At 37.6% G+C, this 18,140-nt stretch overlaps 1 protein-coding gene across 1 annotated transcript in view; it reads right to left on the bottom strand.

The window, feature by feature from the left end:
• The window catches only part of Uggt2 (UDP-glucose glycoprotein glucosyltransferase 2), a 190,036-nt gene that overhangs the window by 9,719 nt on the left and 162,177 nt on the right, over nucleotides 1–18,140 (bottom strand). The window contains 5 exon segments of the mRNA XM_047554270.1: nucleotides 5,642–5,756; nucleotides 6,383–6,543; nucleotides 8,093–8,275; nucleotides 16,014–16,098; nucleotides 17,691–17,786. Coding sequence (XP_047410226.1) covers nucleotides 5,642–5,756; nucleotides 6,383–6,543; nucleotides 8,093–8,275; nucleotides 16,014–16,098; nucleotides 17,691–17,786 — 640 coding nt within the window.

The raw sequence follows: 18,140 nt of genomic DNA, 5'->3' as shown, positions 1-18,140 counted from the left end.
GCCTTCAGTACAATAACTCTTGAAGTAAATCCTATCCACAACCACGTGAATGACCTTGCCCAGTCAAGTCTTCAGATCAGATGGCAGTCCCTTAGCTGACACCAAGACTAGAAACTTGAGATGGTGAAGCACTGTATGTAACTGTCAGACTTGGCTTCCTGACCCAGAGAAACTATGTTGTTTTTTCAGCTGCTCTGTTATATCTCTCTTGGGTAAATTCTCCTTTTTCAGCCTCTGGACAGCTGGGATTACAGGCCTGTACCACCCTGCCTGACTGTGTAGCTTCTCTAATGCTTGTTGTGGTAAACTGTTCTAATAGGTGTGTAGAGTTATTCTTTGTAGTTTTACTTTGCACTTCCCATGGACTTATTTCCATTTGATCATTCTTTGATGAAGGGTTTATTCAAATTTGATTAAAAACATTTGACCTGTGTCAAATGGGGACAGGCTTATTTCACTTAGCATGATCATCTTCAGGTCCATCCATGTACTCGCAAATATTAAAGTCATTCTTCTTAATGGCTGAATAATACTCCATTGTGTATATGTATCACAATTTCTTTATCAAATTGGGAAGAACAGATATTCAGTAGATTAGACAAAAGGGAATGAAGGGAAGGAAGGGGGATAGGAAGAGGAAAGACAACAGAATGAAATAATTTTCCTATGTACTTATATGAATACACCATAATGAATTCCACCATCATGTACATCCATAAGGGTCCTAACTAGAATAAAATATATTTCATGCCGTATAATTATATAAAAGTGAATTCTACTATCATGTATACCTAAAAAAGTAATAAAAAATTTGATTAAAAAAGAATGTTCTTATAAATGAGTTGAGAGTTCTTTATATATTTACCAATTCTTTAATCATTTTTCAGTGTCATATCAAAGAAACCTTCATCTAACCTAAAAATAGAGATTTTTCTTCTATCTTCTAGAAATTTTATAGTTATTAGGTCTATAATATGTTTGGAGTTAGTTTTTCTTTATGGTGCTTGTTCATGAATTGGAGGGTTTCTGCTTTTTTTGTTTTGTTTTTTGTTTAGCATAAAGTTCTTTACCAGTTCCAACACTTTTTGTTGAAAAGGCTATCCCTTGTCAAGTAAATTACCTTTGCAACTTTGCTAAAAGTGAACTGATCATATATGTAGATCTATTTCTAGATTCTACCATTTTACTTACGGATTGAATGTTCTGTCTTTACACCAACACTGCACTGTTTTAATTAGCTTTATATTAAACCTTAAACTCGGGATAATTCCTTGAACTTTGATCTTTTAAAACTAACATCAATTTCTGCAAGAACACCTACTAGAATATATATATATATAAATACATGTATATATATATATATATTTTATAATTACATTCAATCTAGAGATCTAGAGATCAATTTGAAGGGACACCATATTTATCCATATTAAGTCTTCCAACCATGAACGAAGTATCTATCTTTCCACTTATTTAGGCAATCCTTAATATCTCTCAGCAGTGTTTTGTAGTTTTCAATCTTTAAGTCTTAAGTCTGATCCCCAAGTTGTTCATTTAAAAAATGCTATTAGAAATTGTTCTTTTAATTTCCAGTTGTCTGTTGATAGTACATTGAAATAGAAATGATTTTCATTAATCAGTATTATCTTACAGTCTTATTAAAAGCAGTTATTGGTTTGTTAAACTTTTTTAGTACATAGGGTTTTGTATATAGAGGCTCATATTGACTGCAAACAAGCAAACAAAAAAACAGCAAAAAAGGACAAAATGGGGAGAGGAGCCATCAAGATTGTATTGAAATTATTCAGCACTTTCAGATTATATTCTATGAAACAAGGGAGTCCAGAAGTTTGGAGAAAAGACTGTTAGTAATAAGGGATGGAATGTCATTTTATTAGATTTAAACTTAAGTATTTCACTTTTTTGATGCTAATGTAAATGATGGTTTTAAATTTCAAATTCCACTTGTTTGCTGCTGTCATATGGAAAAGTGATTTCATTTTGGTATATTAACTTAGTATCTTTATTTCTGAGCTATCATTCCTTATCACTCCGGGGTTTTTGTTGATGATCCTTTTGGGTTTTCTACACAGATGAATCTGTCACTTATTAGACATGATCATTTCTTTCTTCCTAGTCTGTATTTTCTATTCTTTTCTTGTCTGCATTAGCAGAGACCTTCTTCTGGTTTTAATTTTCTCTTTTCCCCTTAAGTTTCTGGGTAGAAGCTGAGGTTATTTATTTCAGACTTTTTTTCTTTCTTTTTTAACAGAGGTACTTAGTGGTACCTCTGGTACCTTTAAGTTTATATCTAAAGAACTATTTTAACTGCTTCACATGATACACATCATTTTGTTCATACAGAAAGAAAAGTATCCTACAGTTAGAATGTATCAGAATTCATTAGAAGTGGTGAATGATGTGACATTCAACAATGTCACGGGCAAGAGGCTCAGAAAGAGAAATATTGAAAGATTAAGGGGAAAGAATTCTGGAGTGGAGGTTTATGGATCAATCTTTAGGTACCAAACCTTAAAAATCCACCAGAAAGCACTTAACAGAGATGCTACACTAAATGATAAACCAGACAAAATGATACAGTCTGCTGATGTCTGCTAACCGTGGTCAATGGTTACTCCCATGGCACAATGGGCACATGGAGTGTAGAATGACGGCGAGATGGAGTCTGCGTATGGGCCCAGTAGCATAGGTGCCCACTTACCAAGGCTGATCTAACTCTTACAGCTGCCAAGAGAACAGACAAACACCGAATCTGAGGCAGCATTTATACTTTGAAAGGATCAATTAGAAGTCTGGTAGCAAATTAACTACACTGGACCTCTTCTACCCTGGGAAGGGCATAGATTCTTCTGAATACACACATATTTTGTGTATGGGTTTGCTTTCTGTGCTCACAGAATCCTAGCCAGCACCATGATCCAAGAGGTTAGGGAGCTATCCACTGACACAGGGTTTGATATAATACTGGATTAGACTAAGAGACCAAATTTACAGCAAAGATATCATGGCAAAGGGCATATGAGATTTTACAATCCTATCAACGTACTATACCACACAGAAGATGCTGGCCGAAAGAACAACTGAAGAGTCTACTGAAGACAGCAGAGGCAGCAGAGGTGCTATTTTCACGATAATTCTCTGCAAGGGTAAGGTGCCATCCTTCATATGCAGCATTATACTCTACGTCAACAACCATCATATAGTGCTGTTACCATTCATAAGAATTACATATGTCCAAGGGCACAAAGTAAGGTGATAAGACCCTTCTATCATTCCTGGGGATTCTTTTAGGGAGGTTGTGCTTGTTATCCCTACAACTCCACAACCAACTGATATGACCCAGAATCACTTTGTGGTTCACTAGGTTAGGGGAATCCTCAATGGGCAGCAGAGATGATGGGTGTAGATATGGGCTACAGACCAGATCCAGATATACAGGCTGAAGTTTGTCCCACTAACTCCCTTCTTAAAGTTTTCTGAATTTATTCAAAGGGGTAGATTCATGTAGTACAGTGCGCACTATAACAGATGCTGTGTTGCAGCACCCACATCTCCATTCAAGTCTGAAAACTGCTACTAGCTGCTGGCAAGTGCTGCTGCCTGACAACTTTCAACTGTCAGTTATCATTAAGAACTGCCACTGGGGGAGAACTTCTGACCGGGGAAAGCCTACATCCAATAATTTGTTGATGTGAAGGAATAAATACCAGGGTTCCGTGCCCAAATTTGTGCCTTATCACCTCAGAAAGACCACCTCAGCTTCAGAGCTCCTGGGGATCACTCATCTGAGTCTTTCTTGAATTTGTAGAATTTTCCTGGTCCTGAGAGCATTTCCCAATAATTTTTTTGCAAGCCAACTTCCATTTTAGTTAGTTTGTTTCCTCAGAAATCCAACCTGTGACAGGCAGTTAAAAGGCATTTGCTGATGTAGGTAATGGTGGAGGCAGAACAGAACTTAAGTTTTTGACTCTTAACTTGAGAGAGTTTAGGGTATTAATGTGGTGATGTTGGTAGATTTAAATGAGTTTGGCATTCATCAATAGCTAAGATACAGAGATAAAATTTGGAATTGTTAGTAGGAAGATGGAAACTGAAAGGATGAATGAATGAACGTAAGACTGCTAACAGAGTTGGTACAGAATGAGAAGTGGGCCAAGGCTGAGTGAGACTCACAGAATAGCAACATTTATTTGAAAAGCACAGGAAAAATAGTTCACCAACACAACTGCAGTAGGAAAGTCACAGATGTCAGGGAAGAACCTTGAAGATGTGATATGCATTCGTATTGCAAAGAAAGCACATCAGAATAAAGGAGAGTTTACAGGACACTTGTACCTAGATTTTAAGTAATAGCCTTTAGTGAGAAGTGTTCACTGGATTAGTGGTGGGAATGAAAGGGAAACTGCACCAGAATAAGGGCAATGGTTCCCCAAATACGGTACTGCAAAGTTAGGAGAACAGAGTTCATGGAAAACTTGAAAAATCAGGCCTTTCTCTAGTACAGACAGGTAAAAGGCAAATTCACAAGCTTTCAATTATATGTTAAGACTAAACATTTCATATAAATAATCTACTGGTAAAATTACTAAAAATTACAAAAATCATGGCATTAAAATCTAAATTTGGCATGTTATTGGAGTTTACCAAGGACCTTAAATCAGTTTTCACTAACTAGCAGTACTGAAAAGATCCTATTTTGTATGTGCTCACATATGTATTCCGAATTCTCCTAATTTTCAAGAATGGTTTAAATTAGTCCCTTACCAGTGTGGTCTTGAATAAATCATTAATATTCTGATCTAAATTTTCATTTACTAGATATTTAAACAATGTGCCTAAGCTTTCTACATTATCTGACCCTTTGCCCTCATGGTGTACTCCTCTCATCCTAATTTTATTTCAGTTGTACTGGCCTCCTTGCTGTTCCTCAAACATGTAAGATCTACTCCCACCTTGGGAATTTTGCACTAGGTATTCCCTCTGTGTAGAATCCTCACAGACATCTGTATGGTCAATTTTATGCTCCCATCTGAAATCCACTTAAATGTCACCTTCGTAGGGACACATGGGTGCCCAATACAATTGCAAACCCCAAATCTTATTCACCGTTCTGAACTATCATGATTTCCTATTTTATTTTTTCCTCTGGAATACTGATTACCTTTAAATATTGTTTTTCTAAAAATTTATCTTCCAATTAGAATGAATTAGAATGAATTCCAAATAGAATGAATGAATTAGAATTAAAGCACCATGAATGCAAGTATCTTTTTGTTTTCTGTTGTTTCAGGCCTTAGTAGAATGTCTTGCACTTAGCAGGTATGCAACAGATACTTGCTAAATGAATGAGTGAATATGTATGGTTTAGTAAAAATAAGGGAAAACAGTGGTGATTATGAGCTACAGGATCTTTTGCTTCTGCTTAAATTGTCTAAAATGTTTCAGATGCAATAATGAAGAATTTCATGGAGAGTTTCAAATGAAAACTTGTGTAAGTAGAGATATTCACAAAAAGGGCAGAGGTTTGAGAAACAGAAAATATGATTATGAAGTCTGGATTCAGGGAACTGAAACAGTCTATATATATGTATTAAAACATTTTTGTTAACATTTTACTTACCTGATCTAGGTTTGAAAGGCTGTTTGGATCTTGGCTGAGAGCTTGGTACTGGCCCCTGAGCCTGTCACCTGCTGCAATTCTCCTGAATTTCTTGAGATCCACTACGTATAAGGCACTGCAAAAGTGAATACTTCTTGAGAGCCTATGTTGCTAATGTAGTTGTACTTGCCCCAGTGAATGTCTATGGTGATGCTATTAACTACAGACATCCTATGATCTAATAATAATAAGTCCTTTCACAAAGTTGCTCTCAATACCTAACACTGCTTCCATGGAGTATGAAGTTTGTTACAATTCTGATAAGACCTATGTTCTAGAGTTACCTCAAAGTTTTTCAAGTTGTCATGAAATTCATGGCCCTACAAAAGAGTAACAGCTTTGAAGATAGTGCAGTCATTTTATTGCTTGGCAAACCAAGCTTAAATCTGCTGTAGTGGTTATGAGCATTATACTTGAGCCCTATCACTGGAGTTAAACCGGCTCAACCATGTACTAGCAAGGTTAGCCTGGCAAGTTATACAAATGCTGAATGCTATAGTTTCCAAATATATAAAATGGAGATAATAACTGTTACAAAGGCTGTCAAAGATTTTACGAGTTAACATATGTAAAGACATCGATCAGTGCCTGGCATGTAATAAGCACTATGTAACTGGTTATCATTATCATAATTCCTAGGAAAAGTGAATGTTGTAATTCAATACATCATTTATTTTAATTTTCTTATTTAAATTTTATTACCTGATATGGTATTTCCTTCTCACAAGATGTGATGCCCAGTATCCTGTTTTCCAGAAACGATATCCATCCATGTCAGTGCGACTATCACAGAATGGAGTGTACCCGTAAGGAGCGCCACCCAGATCAAAATCTCGGAGTTCTTTTAGGTCATGTCTCACTATCTAAATAATTAAAATAGAAAGTAAAATAATATATGCCCTTCATGGGTTTGTCAAATCTCACCCTAGGTTAGGTATAGAGAGAGCTACATTTTCCTCATGTTGCTTTCACTTGGTGTGAATTTACTGTCTTGTCCTTACATATTAAAAGAAACCTGAAATTTACATTCTCGGTCTATATAACAGTGGTCTTGCCAGTAAGAATACTGTATCATTTTTTTTAAAAAAATATTTTTTAGTTGTCGATGGATCTTTTATGCTTATTTATTTATTTGTGGTGGTGAGGATAGAACCCAGGGCCTCACACATGCCAGGCAAGTGCTCTACCACTGAGCCACAACCAGCCACTGTTATATCATTTCTAAGTGAGTTTTTTTTAACATAAGATATATTTTGGGAAGGATTAAATATTATACAAGTACAGAGGCCTCAGTTTCTTAATGTGTGGATTAATATTTCAAAATAGTTTTATGATAAATGTCATATGTTGAAAAACATTAATTTGAATCAAAGAAAAATCTGATTATTCTGCATGGCTTTAAAGATAATGTTAGTAGGTTTTGTTTTATTTTACTTTATGTTAGGGAAGGTAGGAGAAAAAACTATCAGCTAATGTTTAGAAATGCTACTTCATCACCTATACTTGCCTGTTTTTTGTTTTTATGACAATGGTTCATATTTATCAACTTGGAAAATAGTATAACAGAGTATAAGTAACTTCTAATACAGAACCTGAAAATATTATCTTTTGTTCTATGTATATGAATCCTAATTCATATACATAAACATAAAAATAACATTTGTTACATTTACATGTACATATTACTGTTATTAGAAATTTTGTAGGTTTTTCAAATTTTTTTTCAATTAATGATTACAAAGGCAATGCAAGGAGTAAAGGGGAAAGTCATAATTTTTAGATATAAATTTTGAAAGTTGAGAACCTTAATGGGGGGGGCAAATTTAAGGCATTACTTTCATTAAGTTGTAGAGTGATAAGGATTTGGTTACTAGTTGAATGTCGATGTTGAAGATGGAAAAATGACAGGATGGTTGTTATTGCTGTTAACTTCTCCAGCAAGAAGAAATAGTTAATTTAAAAATTTCAGCTCATATTTGCAAAAATTCATATAATTACTCTTATGATTCATATATATTTTTATTCCCAGACTTAAAAAACTACTACCGATATAAAACTGTTATGTCCTAAATAATAAGTGTTACTCTTGCAATTCCTTGAATTTTCACCTGGAATTCTGACCTTTTGTTTTTCAATTAAAGGTACTCTGTTGATACATTAGGGTGGATACAATACCTTTATTTTATTTTTATGTGGTGCTGAGGATTGAACCCAGGGCCTCACGCATGCTAGGTGAGTGCTCTACCACTGAGCCACAACCCCAGCTCGATACATTACAATCTTGACTTACATATTTATGTAGCATGGCAACAAAGACAACAAACATGAGCAACATAAATTAACCCCTTATATTCAAGCAGAAGTGTAAAAGAAATTTGATTACTATTAAAAAACAATAATTAATCTTATTACCTGGTCAGCATCGACAAATATGATTTTGTCTACTGCTAGTGGAAAAAGTACATCAAGGAAAAGAATTTTGTAACCCCAAATAATTCGTTGTTTTTCAGTCTGCTGATGAAGCCAATGGGGCCACTTATATTGGACCAGTTCATACTGGAATCCATACTCCATAGCCATGTGAGGAATTATCTCCTAAAAACATACATACAAAATCATATAGTTGAGGAAGAGAAAGTAGTTCAATTCTATACAAAAGCAAACTTGAAAATGTCTAAATATTACTTCTATAAATTATGTCTGTGCTAGACATAATTCTATGGGAAGTGTCTCCCAAAAGTCCATGTGTGGAAATCCTGGTTGCTAGTCTGTGGTACTATTCAGAAGTGGTGGAACCTTTAGGAGGTAGTACCTAGGAAGTTAGGTCATTGAGGGGGTGTTCTTGAAGGGGATACTGGGACCCGAGTGGTTCCTCGTTGCTTCCCAGCTGACATAATGAAAAGGTGTCATCAACCACATGCTCTCCTATGCTGTACAGTGCTACCACAGGCTCAAATCAACAGGTCCAAAGAACCATGGACTGAAACCTCCAGATCTGTGAGCTGAAATAAACCTCCCAAGTTGGTTATCCCAGGTGTTACAGTTTAACAGGAAGCTGAGCAACACCAACTATTGATGACAAATATGAAAATGGTGACAAGTATATAAAATTATATACTGCCATTAAAGTAAGGGGACTATGTTAACTAGTCCATTAATTAAGCAAGAGAAATGTTTTTATACTTTTACTACTCATGTTTGGAGATAACTTGACTTCAGAAAGAAAAGCCTTTGATCTTAAAATACCCATGTATCAGAGTTTAGGAATATGCTAACATACTGGTTGATCAGAAAAATGACAAAACAAAAGGCACAAAGTGATTCATAAATTGATAAATTAGATCCTGTACAGGAGTTTCATGTTTGAGATTTATAACTGATTCAAGAATTAAATATACATGATAGTTACCACAGTCTGAATATTTGATACCTGATTCTGTATATTCTCACATATTAGCAGTACACCTCTGTGTCAGCTAACAACTGGGATATGTTCTGAGAAATGTGTCATTGGATGATTTTGTCACTGCAGCTTCACAGGGTTGCTTACATATACCTAGATGGTATAGTCCATTGTTCCTAGCCTTCAAACCTGCAGTCTGCTGCTGTAGAAGCAACTAAAACTCAATCATAAGCATTTTATATAAACAGAAAAGGTACAGTAAAATATGGAATAGAGGATAAAAAATTGACAACCTCTATAGGGTATCTACCATGAATGGGGCTTGCAGGACTGGAAGTTGCTCTGGGTGAGTCAGTGAAGTGAGTAGTGAGGGAATGAGAGGGCCTAGAACACTATGTAGGCTTTATAAACACTATACTTAGGCTTTATGAAATTTATATAAATCTTTTCTTTCTTCGATAATAAATTAGCCTTATCTTACTGAAACAGTTTTAATTCATAAACTTTGAAAGTCTTTTTCTATTTTTTACACTTTATTTTTCTACTTTTTAAACTGCTTTGTTAAAAACTAAGACAAAAACACACATTAGCCTGAACATGAAATGGAGCAGTCCTCTCCTATGAGAACAATGTCTGTTTCTGAATAATAAATATAATTGTTTATTATCATTACACAGTGTTATGTACTATACATAACTGTGTGGCAGCACAGTTGGTTTGTTAATATCAGCATCGTCACAACATGTGAGTAATGTGTTGTGCCATGACATTACCATGCTTTGAGGTCACTAGGCTATTGAAATTTTTCTGCTCCATTATAATTATATGAGACCATCATTATATGTGTGGTCTGTTGTTAAATGGAAACACTATGAAGCATATGGGTGCATCTTATTCCCTGTTTAGCCCAGAAGTAGCTAATGAAATTTTGGTTCAGTTTCATTCAAGAGGATAAAAACAGAGGGATGGTAACGGTGCAGGAAAAGGTAGGCTAGCAAATTTAAAATCCGCTTTTTCTCCTTTAATTTTTATCCATAATGAGTTTCTGGTTATATCAATAAGTTTTTTCCTCTGTTTTTGCAAGAACAATGTAGATTTAAAATAATGTAAGGATCAATTAATTTTTTTTTTTTTTACTTTGTAAAGATTGATTTTTATCTGTGAATTGAAATGTTAAAATTGTATCTAGAATACCTGCTGGGAGTCACTGATTTAGTTTCAAAATAAAACATTAAGAAAAATTAGAAAGAAAACTTTCTTCTTTATTCAGCAACTATGCACAAACATACTGCATACAAATGATGTGCCCGGCACTGTTGTAGTCCTGAGGATATAGTAGTGAACACAACCATAAATGATAGCCCTGGAGACGCTTATGTTTTAGAGGCAGCAGGTACAAAATAAATGAAATTATTTATTGAGTTACCTACAGAAGATAGTGCTATGGAGGAAAAAAAGGGAAGGAAATAAAGTGATTAGGTAAGAGGGAATTAGAGTTGGCATAGTGCAATCAAAAAAAAGATTATAGCAAAGGAAGTGTACTTTTAGCAAAGATGTGAAGGAAGAGAGGGGAGACTTTCCAGATTGGAAGGCATAGATCCAGAGTGCTGGCAACTTCTGCATCTGGCTGCTGGAGACACAGGTGTTTCAACCCAGTTCAGGAAAGCTGTGTATCTGCGGTTTGTGTACCTTTATGTATACAAGTTGTATTTCACTAAAAAGTTTTCTTTTTTCTTTTTGTCAGTATTGGGTGTCGGGGTTTCCGGGACCCCCAGCCTTGAGCACGGTCAAGATGGCGCCTGGCACTGAGCCAAAAGCGGCCAGCTATACAGTAAACAACCAGCGAATTCCAATGATTGGCTAGTTAACGATGTGATTAGAGCATGCCCCCCTCGTGTACCTATCCCTATGCTTGCAGCTGTCCGCGTTTACCTCGTGTACTCTCCCCTGATTGGTTGAAGTGTATATAAGCCTGGTGGGTGGGAGAGTAGAGGAGGCGGAGGCTGAAGCTGAGCTGGAAGCTGGAAGTGCGCGGAAGCTGGGAGTAAGAAGAAGCTGAGAGAGGAGAAGCTGGAGTGCGCGGAAGCTGGGAGTAAGAGAAGTGTAGGAGAGGGACTGTGCATAATAAACTTCCAAAGCTTCAGACATTTGTCGTGTCTCTCTCTGCGGCCAGAGGGAGCGCGATAACTGGTGCCGAAACCCGGGAAGATGAAGGCCTTATAAAGAAAACAAGGTAAGATATTTAAAAAAATTTTTTTATATACAAGTTGAACCGGTTATAAAAAAGTTAAAGGGTGTCAGGATGCGCCATCGGCGGTCCTGGGGACGCGCGGAATGCGGTCCAGTTAAAAGGTATCGGGATACGCCATCAGCGGTCCTGACGCGTGGAACGCGGGTTAAAGGGTATCAGGATACGCCATCAGCGGTCCTGGGGACACGCGGAATGCGGTCCAGTTAAAAGGTATCGGGATACGCCATCAGCGGTCCTGACGCGTAGAACGCGGGTTAAAAGGTATCGGGATACGCCATCAGCGGTCCTGACGCGTGGAACGCGGGTTAAAAGGTATCAGGATACGCCATCAGCGGTCCTGACGCGTGGAACGCGGTCTAATTAAAGTGAAAGTAGAAACACGTTTGAAGCGGTCCAATTAGGGTGTAGGTAGTACGTGAAAAGCCGCTATAAAAATTCTAATGCACACTTGATAGTTTTCCTTTCAGTAATCTCGTTGCTCCTGGCAGCTAGGCCACTGTTTGTTATTGTAACTGCCATGACTAAAGCCATTCAAATTAGTAACAATGGGGTCTGAATGCAGCAACCCCTCAGGGAGCTATTAAAAAACCATGGGACGCCATTAAAATAAAAAAACAGCTAAAGTAAGAAAAGCTGCTCAGTGTGCCACAAGGGGGATCTTCATGAACAGGATCTAATAGTAACAGAAAAGAACTCTTAAAAAGAATAAAGTGAGGAAAAATTGAGTGGTGGTGACCTAGAAAATAATTGCTCAAAAAATCTAAGAACAAGGGAAAAAAGGGAACTAAGTCTAACACAAAGAACCCCCAAAAGGAATAACCAAGTGGTAGTGAAAACTTAAGAACAAAGGGAAAAAGGTAGGAGAAACCTAAGCCTAATAAAAAGAGCTTCAAAATTTGTAGAACCTGCCCGTATTTGAGGAGCAAATGGAGATACCATCAACCATTAGAAAAACTTTAAAGAGGCAGTTAAGACTATTGGATACAGCTATGCAGAGCAGTGTTATCTGGAGGACAATGTCTAATTGGAGAGCTCAGTGGCAAGAAATAGCTGTTGAAACTGCTTGCAGAAACATAGTGGCAAGGTTTCCCGATAGAAATGTTGAGATGAGAAGGCCAATACGTTTCAATAGATGCACAAAATCGGCAGCAAGGAGATAATGCCCTAACAAAAGATAAGAGATAACTATAGTAAAATCTGTTACACCCTATGCCCCAGGACTTTGCCCAAGGCGCAGAAGGGAAACACGTTGGGCTAACGAGTGCAAATTGGTTACTGTTGAGGGAAAGCAGCATGCAAGTGATGCTGCTCCTCCTCGCAATGGCGAGCCTGAGCCTTCCTCCAATAACAAAAACTCAGACGGAAAGGCAAACCCGGAACCTATGGGCCATTGTTAGCCTGGCCATATTTTTTACTTCTAACTAACACATTTCTTATCCTTCCTTTTCTTGTTTTTCACCAATTCCTCTACAAGCCTGTCAATTCTACTGATGATTTTTCAGGTCGTGCTGCTTTTGGTGACAAGGATATCTCTAGCCTTTCTTTGCTTTAACAGGAGGAATTTTTGCACTTTGCCATTGGAATCATACTACAAATCAGACCCAGAGTAGAGCAACTCGTTCTGCTGACCCTAGCTGTGATATTGCTTTTCCTCCCACATCAGCTTGTGTATTTCCTCCCTTTTATGCTTCTACCAACTAACATTTCTAATAACACCTCTTAACTGTTCACTAATCGTGTGCTATCTCTCACAATGCTGGAATGGTTCTTTTGCCACCCGTGCAATTTGATGCACATTTCTATCTTCCTACCAGTCCTAGTTTCTGTTGCAGATGTAGAATTGCCAGTGCTATTGTCGAGAAGCAGGAGAGGCTTTGACATTGCAACAGCCGTGATCATTGCCACCACAGTCCTTGCAGTAGCAGCATTGACACAACCATAACAACGATCATTTGGTCGAAGATACAGCTGCAGCCTTGCAGACCATAGAGACTCTATCAGAGAGTGGACTCATTATAAGAACAAGTGGATACCTTGCAAGAACTTTTGGGACTGGGATGCATTTATTCCCTGAGAGCTGTTTTGTGTTGCCCATATTGTAACTCTACTGGGATGTATATTGTTTCTGTATTTAATATGGCTATATGGTTTTTCTTCTGTTTATAGATTTGTCAAACAGCGGGCAAGCTTAGGAGCTATGGTGGTACTCCTCTGCCTTGGCCTCCTTCTCTTCATTCTTCTCTCCTTCTCTTCATTTTGGCATGCATCTACGAGCTAGCCAATAGAGAGATCAAATTATCTTTCATCAGGCCATGACCGCCCTAAAGGCCGACAGCCCCCCATTAGTATGGCTCTTGATGCTGGACCGGTAGTCAAAGACGGGTAATGAAGGAGGTGGCTGTGTACCAACCTAAGACAGGAGCTGCAGCATGCTCTGCAGGCTCTGATGACGGGTAAGGACATATGCTGACCACTCAGCCTAAGACAGACACGGTCCCGAGCCTTAGTTTAATAGTAAAGAAGGGGGATATGTCGGGGTTTCCGGGACCCCCAGCCTTGAGCACGGTCAAGATGGCGCCTGGCACTGAGCCAAAAGCGGCCAGCTATACAGTAAACAACCAGCGAATTCCAATGATTGGCTAGTTAACGATGTGATTAGAGCATGCCCCCCTCGTGTACCTATCCTATGCTTGCAGCTGTCCGCGTTTACCTCGTGTACTCTCCCCTGATTGGTTGAAGTGTATATAAGCCTGGTGGGTGGGAGAGTAGAGGAGGCGGAGGCTGAAGCTGAGCTGGAAGCTGGAAGTGCGCGGAAGCTGGGAGTAAGAAGAAGCTGAGAGAGGAGAAGCTGGAGTGCGCGGAAGCTGGGAGTAAGAGAAGTGTAGGAGAGGGACTGTGCATAATAAACTTCCAAAGCTTCAGACATTTGTCGTGTCTCTCTCTGCGGCCAGAGGGAGCGCGATAATTGGGGATTGAACCCAGGGCCTTGTGCTTATAAGGCAAGTACTCTACCAACTAAGCTATGTCTCCAGCCCCACTAAGAAGTTTTCAAAAGAAAAAAATTCAACAGAAAGAAACAAATTACAGAAGAAGAAAAATATTTCAAATAGGGTAATTCTTGTGGCCATGGAGAAATGGCATATGAATTTTTAAATTCATAATTAGCACTATTTTTCTAATGAGTAATATAAGTTTCTGCTAAGACAATGTTTAGGTTGTATTATCTCAGTTTATGTAGTCACCTAGCAACTACGCGGTGTTTGGTTAAATTAACTTGTTAAATATTGAGTAACAAAACAGTGTAACTCTTTTTCAGAGTTGGTTTTTTTTCTTTTTTTTCTTTGGTCTATTATCAGATGAGCACAGGATGCCCTGTTAGTGGTAGGAGACAGAAATGCTGTTCCATAGGGTTAAGCACCTGACCTTTGAGGTCACAATGCTTGGATTCAAATCTCAGCTATGTTCCTAGTAAGTGATTTCAGGCCTGTGCTATCAAGGACACACACACAGAGCTGTGACTCTTTGCTCTGACTCCCATAAGATAACCTCCACCTACAGAATGAACTGCCTCATAAAAATGTCTTTCTCTGGGGACCTTAGGCCACAGTAGAAAATCAATGCTAACTAACACCTTGGGCCACAAGTCATTAGTACATCTTCTGCAGAGGCAAGAGCATAGGTTGCCTAGGCAGGCTGTCAGTTGGGTCTACATGGTTGACACCCAATAAAAATGCCAGTCATCAGAGTCTAAGTGAGCATCCCTGGTTGGCAATATTCCATGAGCGCTGTCACACCGTTGCTAGGAGAAATAAGTCCTGTAGGTGCAACTGCACTGGGAGAGGACAGCAGGGAGACTATATGGATTCTACTTTCTGCACCTCTTCCTTACTGATTTTTTGGGCACACTTCTGGGGTAATAAACTGAGTATAAGTGTTTTTCTGATTTGTGAGAGTCCTAGGGAATTATGGAATGTAAGGGTAGTCTTAGGTACCTCCCAACTGTGCAGGCTTGGTTTTCTTACCACGTGGGACTGTTACGAAGAACAACTGAATAATGCAGGTTAAGTACCTAGTAACCTGTGATTAGGGAGGAACAGTGCACTTTGCAGTACAAGTATGTGGCAGAGTAAAGGGTAACAGATGTTGATAGCCTGAGATTGTGGTGTCCACGCTAACTCAGCAATTAATGAACTGTATGAAGACAGTTCTCAGTACTATAAAACTATTTTCTAGAGTACAATTTTCTTTTTCTTTTTCTGTACTACCACTATTCCTGTCTGTCTATGTAAAAATATGACAAAATCCAATTTTCTTAATTAAAAATTTATCTCCTATTGCAATTTTATATTATCATGAAAACCAACTAATCATCTTGATCTTTTTTTTTTTTTTGCGGTGCTGGGGATCAAACTCAGGGACTTGTGCTTGCAACGCTATCTCCCCAGCCCCATCATTTTGGTCTTGACTTGCTTAAACATACTTTCCTGCTGTCATTTTTCTTTGAACATGGCTCTAAATAAGAATTTCATGAAAGTTTTCTTCAGCTAGATATAAACACATTTTAAAATTCATTAAAAATTGTTATTTGAGTAAATATACATTTCAAAGGCTCATTCTAAAAAAGGAAATGTTATATGAACTTATTTTTAGACACTCTATGAAATGAGTAATGTACTTACTTTAAATGTTGGTGAGAGATAATTTTTTAGGAACCAAAATTTCACCGGTGTTTTGGTGTTACGTAAAACAGAAAGCATCATAATTCTGTATAAAAAATATTAAATGCAATATAATAAATTAACCTTAATAGGAGTCCATCCTCACTTTTAAATATTTAAAGACATGAATCTGTAGTTTTCCACTATGAATTGTGGAGACTCAAACTGAAATATCTTCAAAGATTATTATGTCTGATCAAATTTATGCTATGTAAAGGTAGAAATCTATATGTTTGGCAGAGACAAAACTGGTTATGTTTCTTCTAGCTGACAAAGAAGCGAGTCTGAAATGGCCTTACCTAGCTGAGCTAGAGCCTAACTATGGTTCTACTGCTGAATTAGGATCAGGTCTGCAAACCCTGAAATGACATGTCTCCACTGATAAATTCACTGCACAGGCCACTCTTTTGCTATCCTAGATCCCGCTTTCTTTTCCCCCGCCATCCTTTTTTTTTTTTTTTTTTTTTTTTCCTACAGCAGCAGGACACCCTCCCTCCCTCCCACCAACCTGCTGGGGACTGAACTCAGGAGTGCTCTACTGCTGAGTTACATCCCCAGACATTTTTTTTAAATTTATATTTTGAGAAAGAATCTCGTTAAGTTGCCCAGGTTGGCCTTGAACTTGTGATCCTTCTGCCTCAGCCTCCTGAGTTGCTGGGACTACAGGTCTACTGCCGCCATGTCTCACTTGCAGTTCTGTCTCCATGGTTTATGGTGAAGATTCATCCAAGTCTGAGAGAGTAACTTGAGGGAATTTGTCCCCATTTGGGAGTTCATGGTGCTTCTAACTGGCTTCTACCACCTTCTTCCTCTCTTGCCCTATGGCCAAAGGTGTGGCCCCTACTTTCTCGTTCTGAGTTTCCTAGCCTCACTTTTTATCTAGGCCCAACATTCTCCAAACGGAAATTTTCAGAGATGCCCAGGGAAAAGAAAGGTAGGAAAAGACAGGGAGGAGAGCAGCGGAGACCTCAGCCCCCATAAGCCTGCAGCCTTCTTGGAGCCTCAGGGTTCCACTGGCTCCTCCCTGGGCCTGATCCTCTTGCTTCTATTCTACACCTCTTAATGGAGAAGGTACGAATATGCTTAAAGATCCATGTTAAAATATCAACACTACAATTCAAACTTTTCTGAGGCATCGTGATCCTTCTACAGAAACAGTTAAAAAAAATCCCCTTGTACTCTGTAAATGTGTTTTCCTTTTCCCACCTCCCTCTTCTTTTTAAAACAGGAAAATTCACTGTACATGTTTTTTTCCCCTATCACATCTTGTTATAAATTATATATTTTCTAGCATTAAAGAAAGTGATTACTCCGAAACAAATCAAACATGAAATTTTACTGTATTTAAATAATATACTTACCTCATAATTGTTAACTTAAAATAAAGCAAGGCACAAAGCAGTACACAGTTTGTTACTATTTGGGTAAAAGGTTAAGAAAAGGAAAAAAAATATTTGCTTACCTATAGTATATATTTGGAAGGATATAAAAATACTATTGGTTTTCTGTATGAAAAGGAAATTAAGTATCAAGGAAACAAGAGATGAAAAGTTTTCTCCTGCCTGTACATTCCTTTATCCTTTAACTGATCTGAGCCATGTATTACTTTTTCAAAATATTAGATAAAATTACACTTACCTTAGAAAGCGTTCATACAAATGTCCAGAAGCAACTGAAAAAATGTTTAGAACATCTTTTTCCTTTTTGTTATCTTTATGCAACCTTCTTGTGAAACTTGGAATAAAAATAGTAATTAAGTTTCTTAATTATATTTGTAAAATTTACATGCCTAAGTACTACATTTGATAAACAATAAATATTTGAAGGCTTTCAAAATAGTTATTAACTTTAAGCAAACACTTATCAGGACAATTAATGAATTATTTATGAACATGTGACAATATCACTTGAAGTTTTATGAGCTTTTATTTATAACATAGATTGCATTATACTATCTCTAGGTTAATAAGGTAATATCTTTGAATCATTGTGAGTTGCAGAAGTTGTTTTAAAAACCAGTGATGGGTTATAGCCTGCCATGGCCATATCCAGTCTTTTGAAACTTTAAGAGCAGGCTAATGATGAGAG

Source organism: Sciurus carolinensis, chromosome 5, assembly GCF_902686445.1.
Source record: "Sciurus carolinensis chromosome 5, mSciCar1.2, whole genome shotgun sequence".
In the NCBI taxonomy this organism is placed as follows: domain Eukaryota; kingdom Metazoa; phylum Chordata; class Mammalia; order Rodentia; family Sciuridae; genus Sciurus; species Sciurus carolinensis.
The sequence above is the reverse complement of the archived record's forward strand: the minus strand, read 5'-3'. Positions and strand labels throughout refer to the sequence as shown.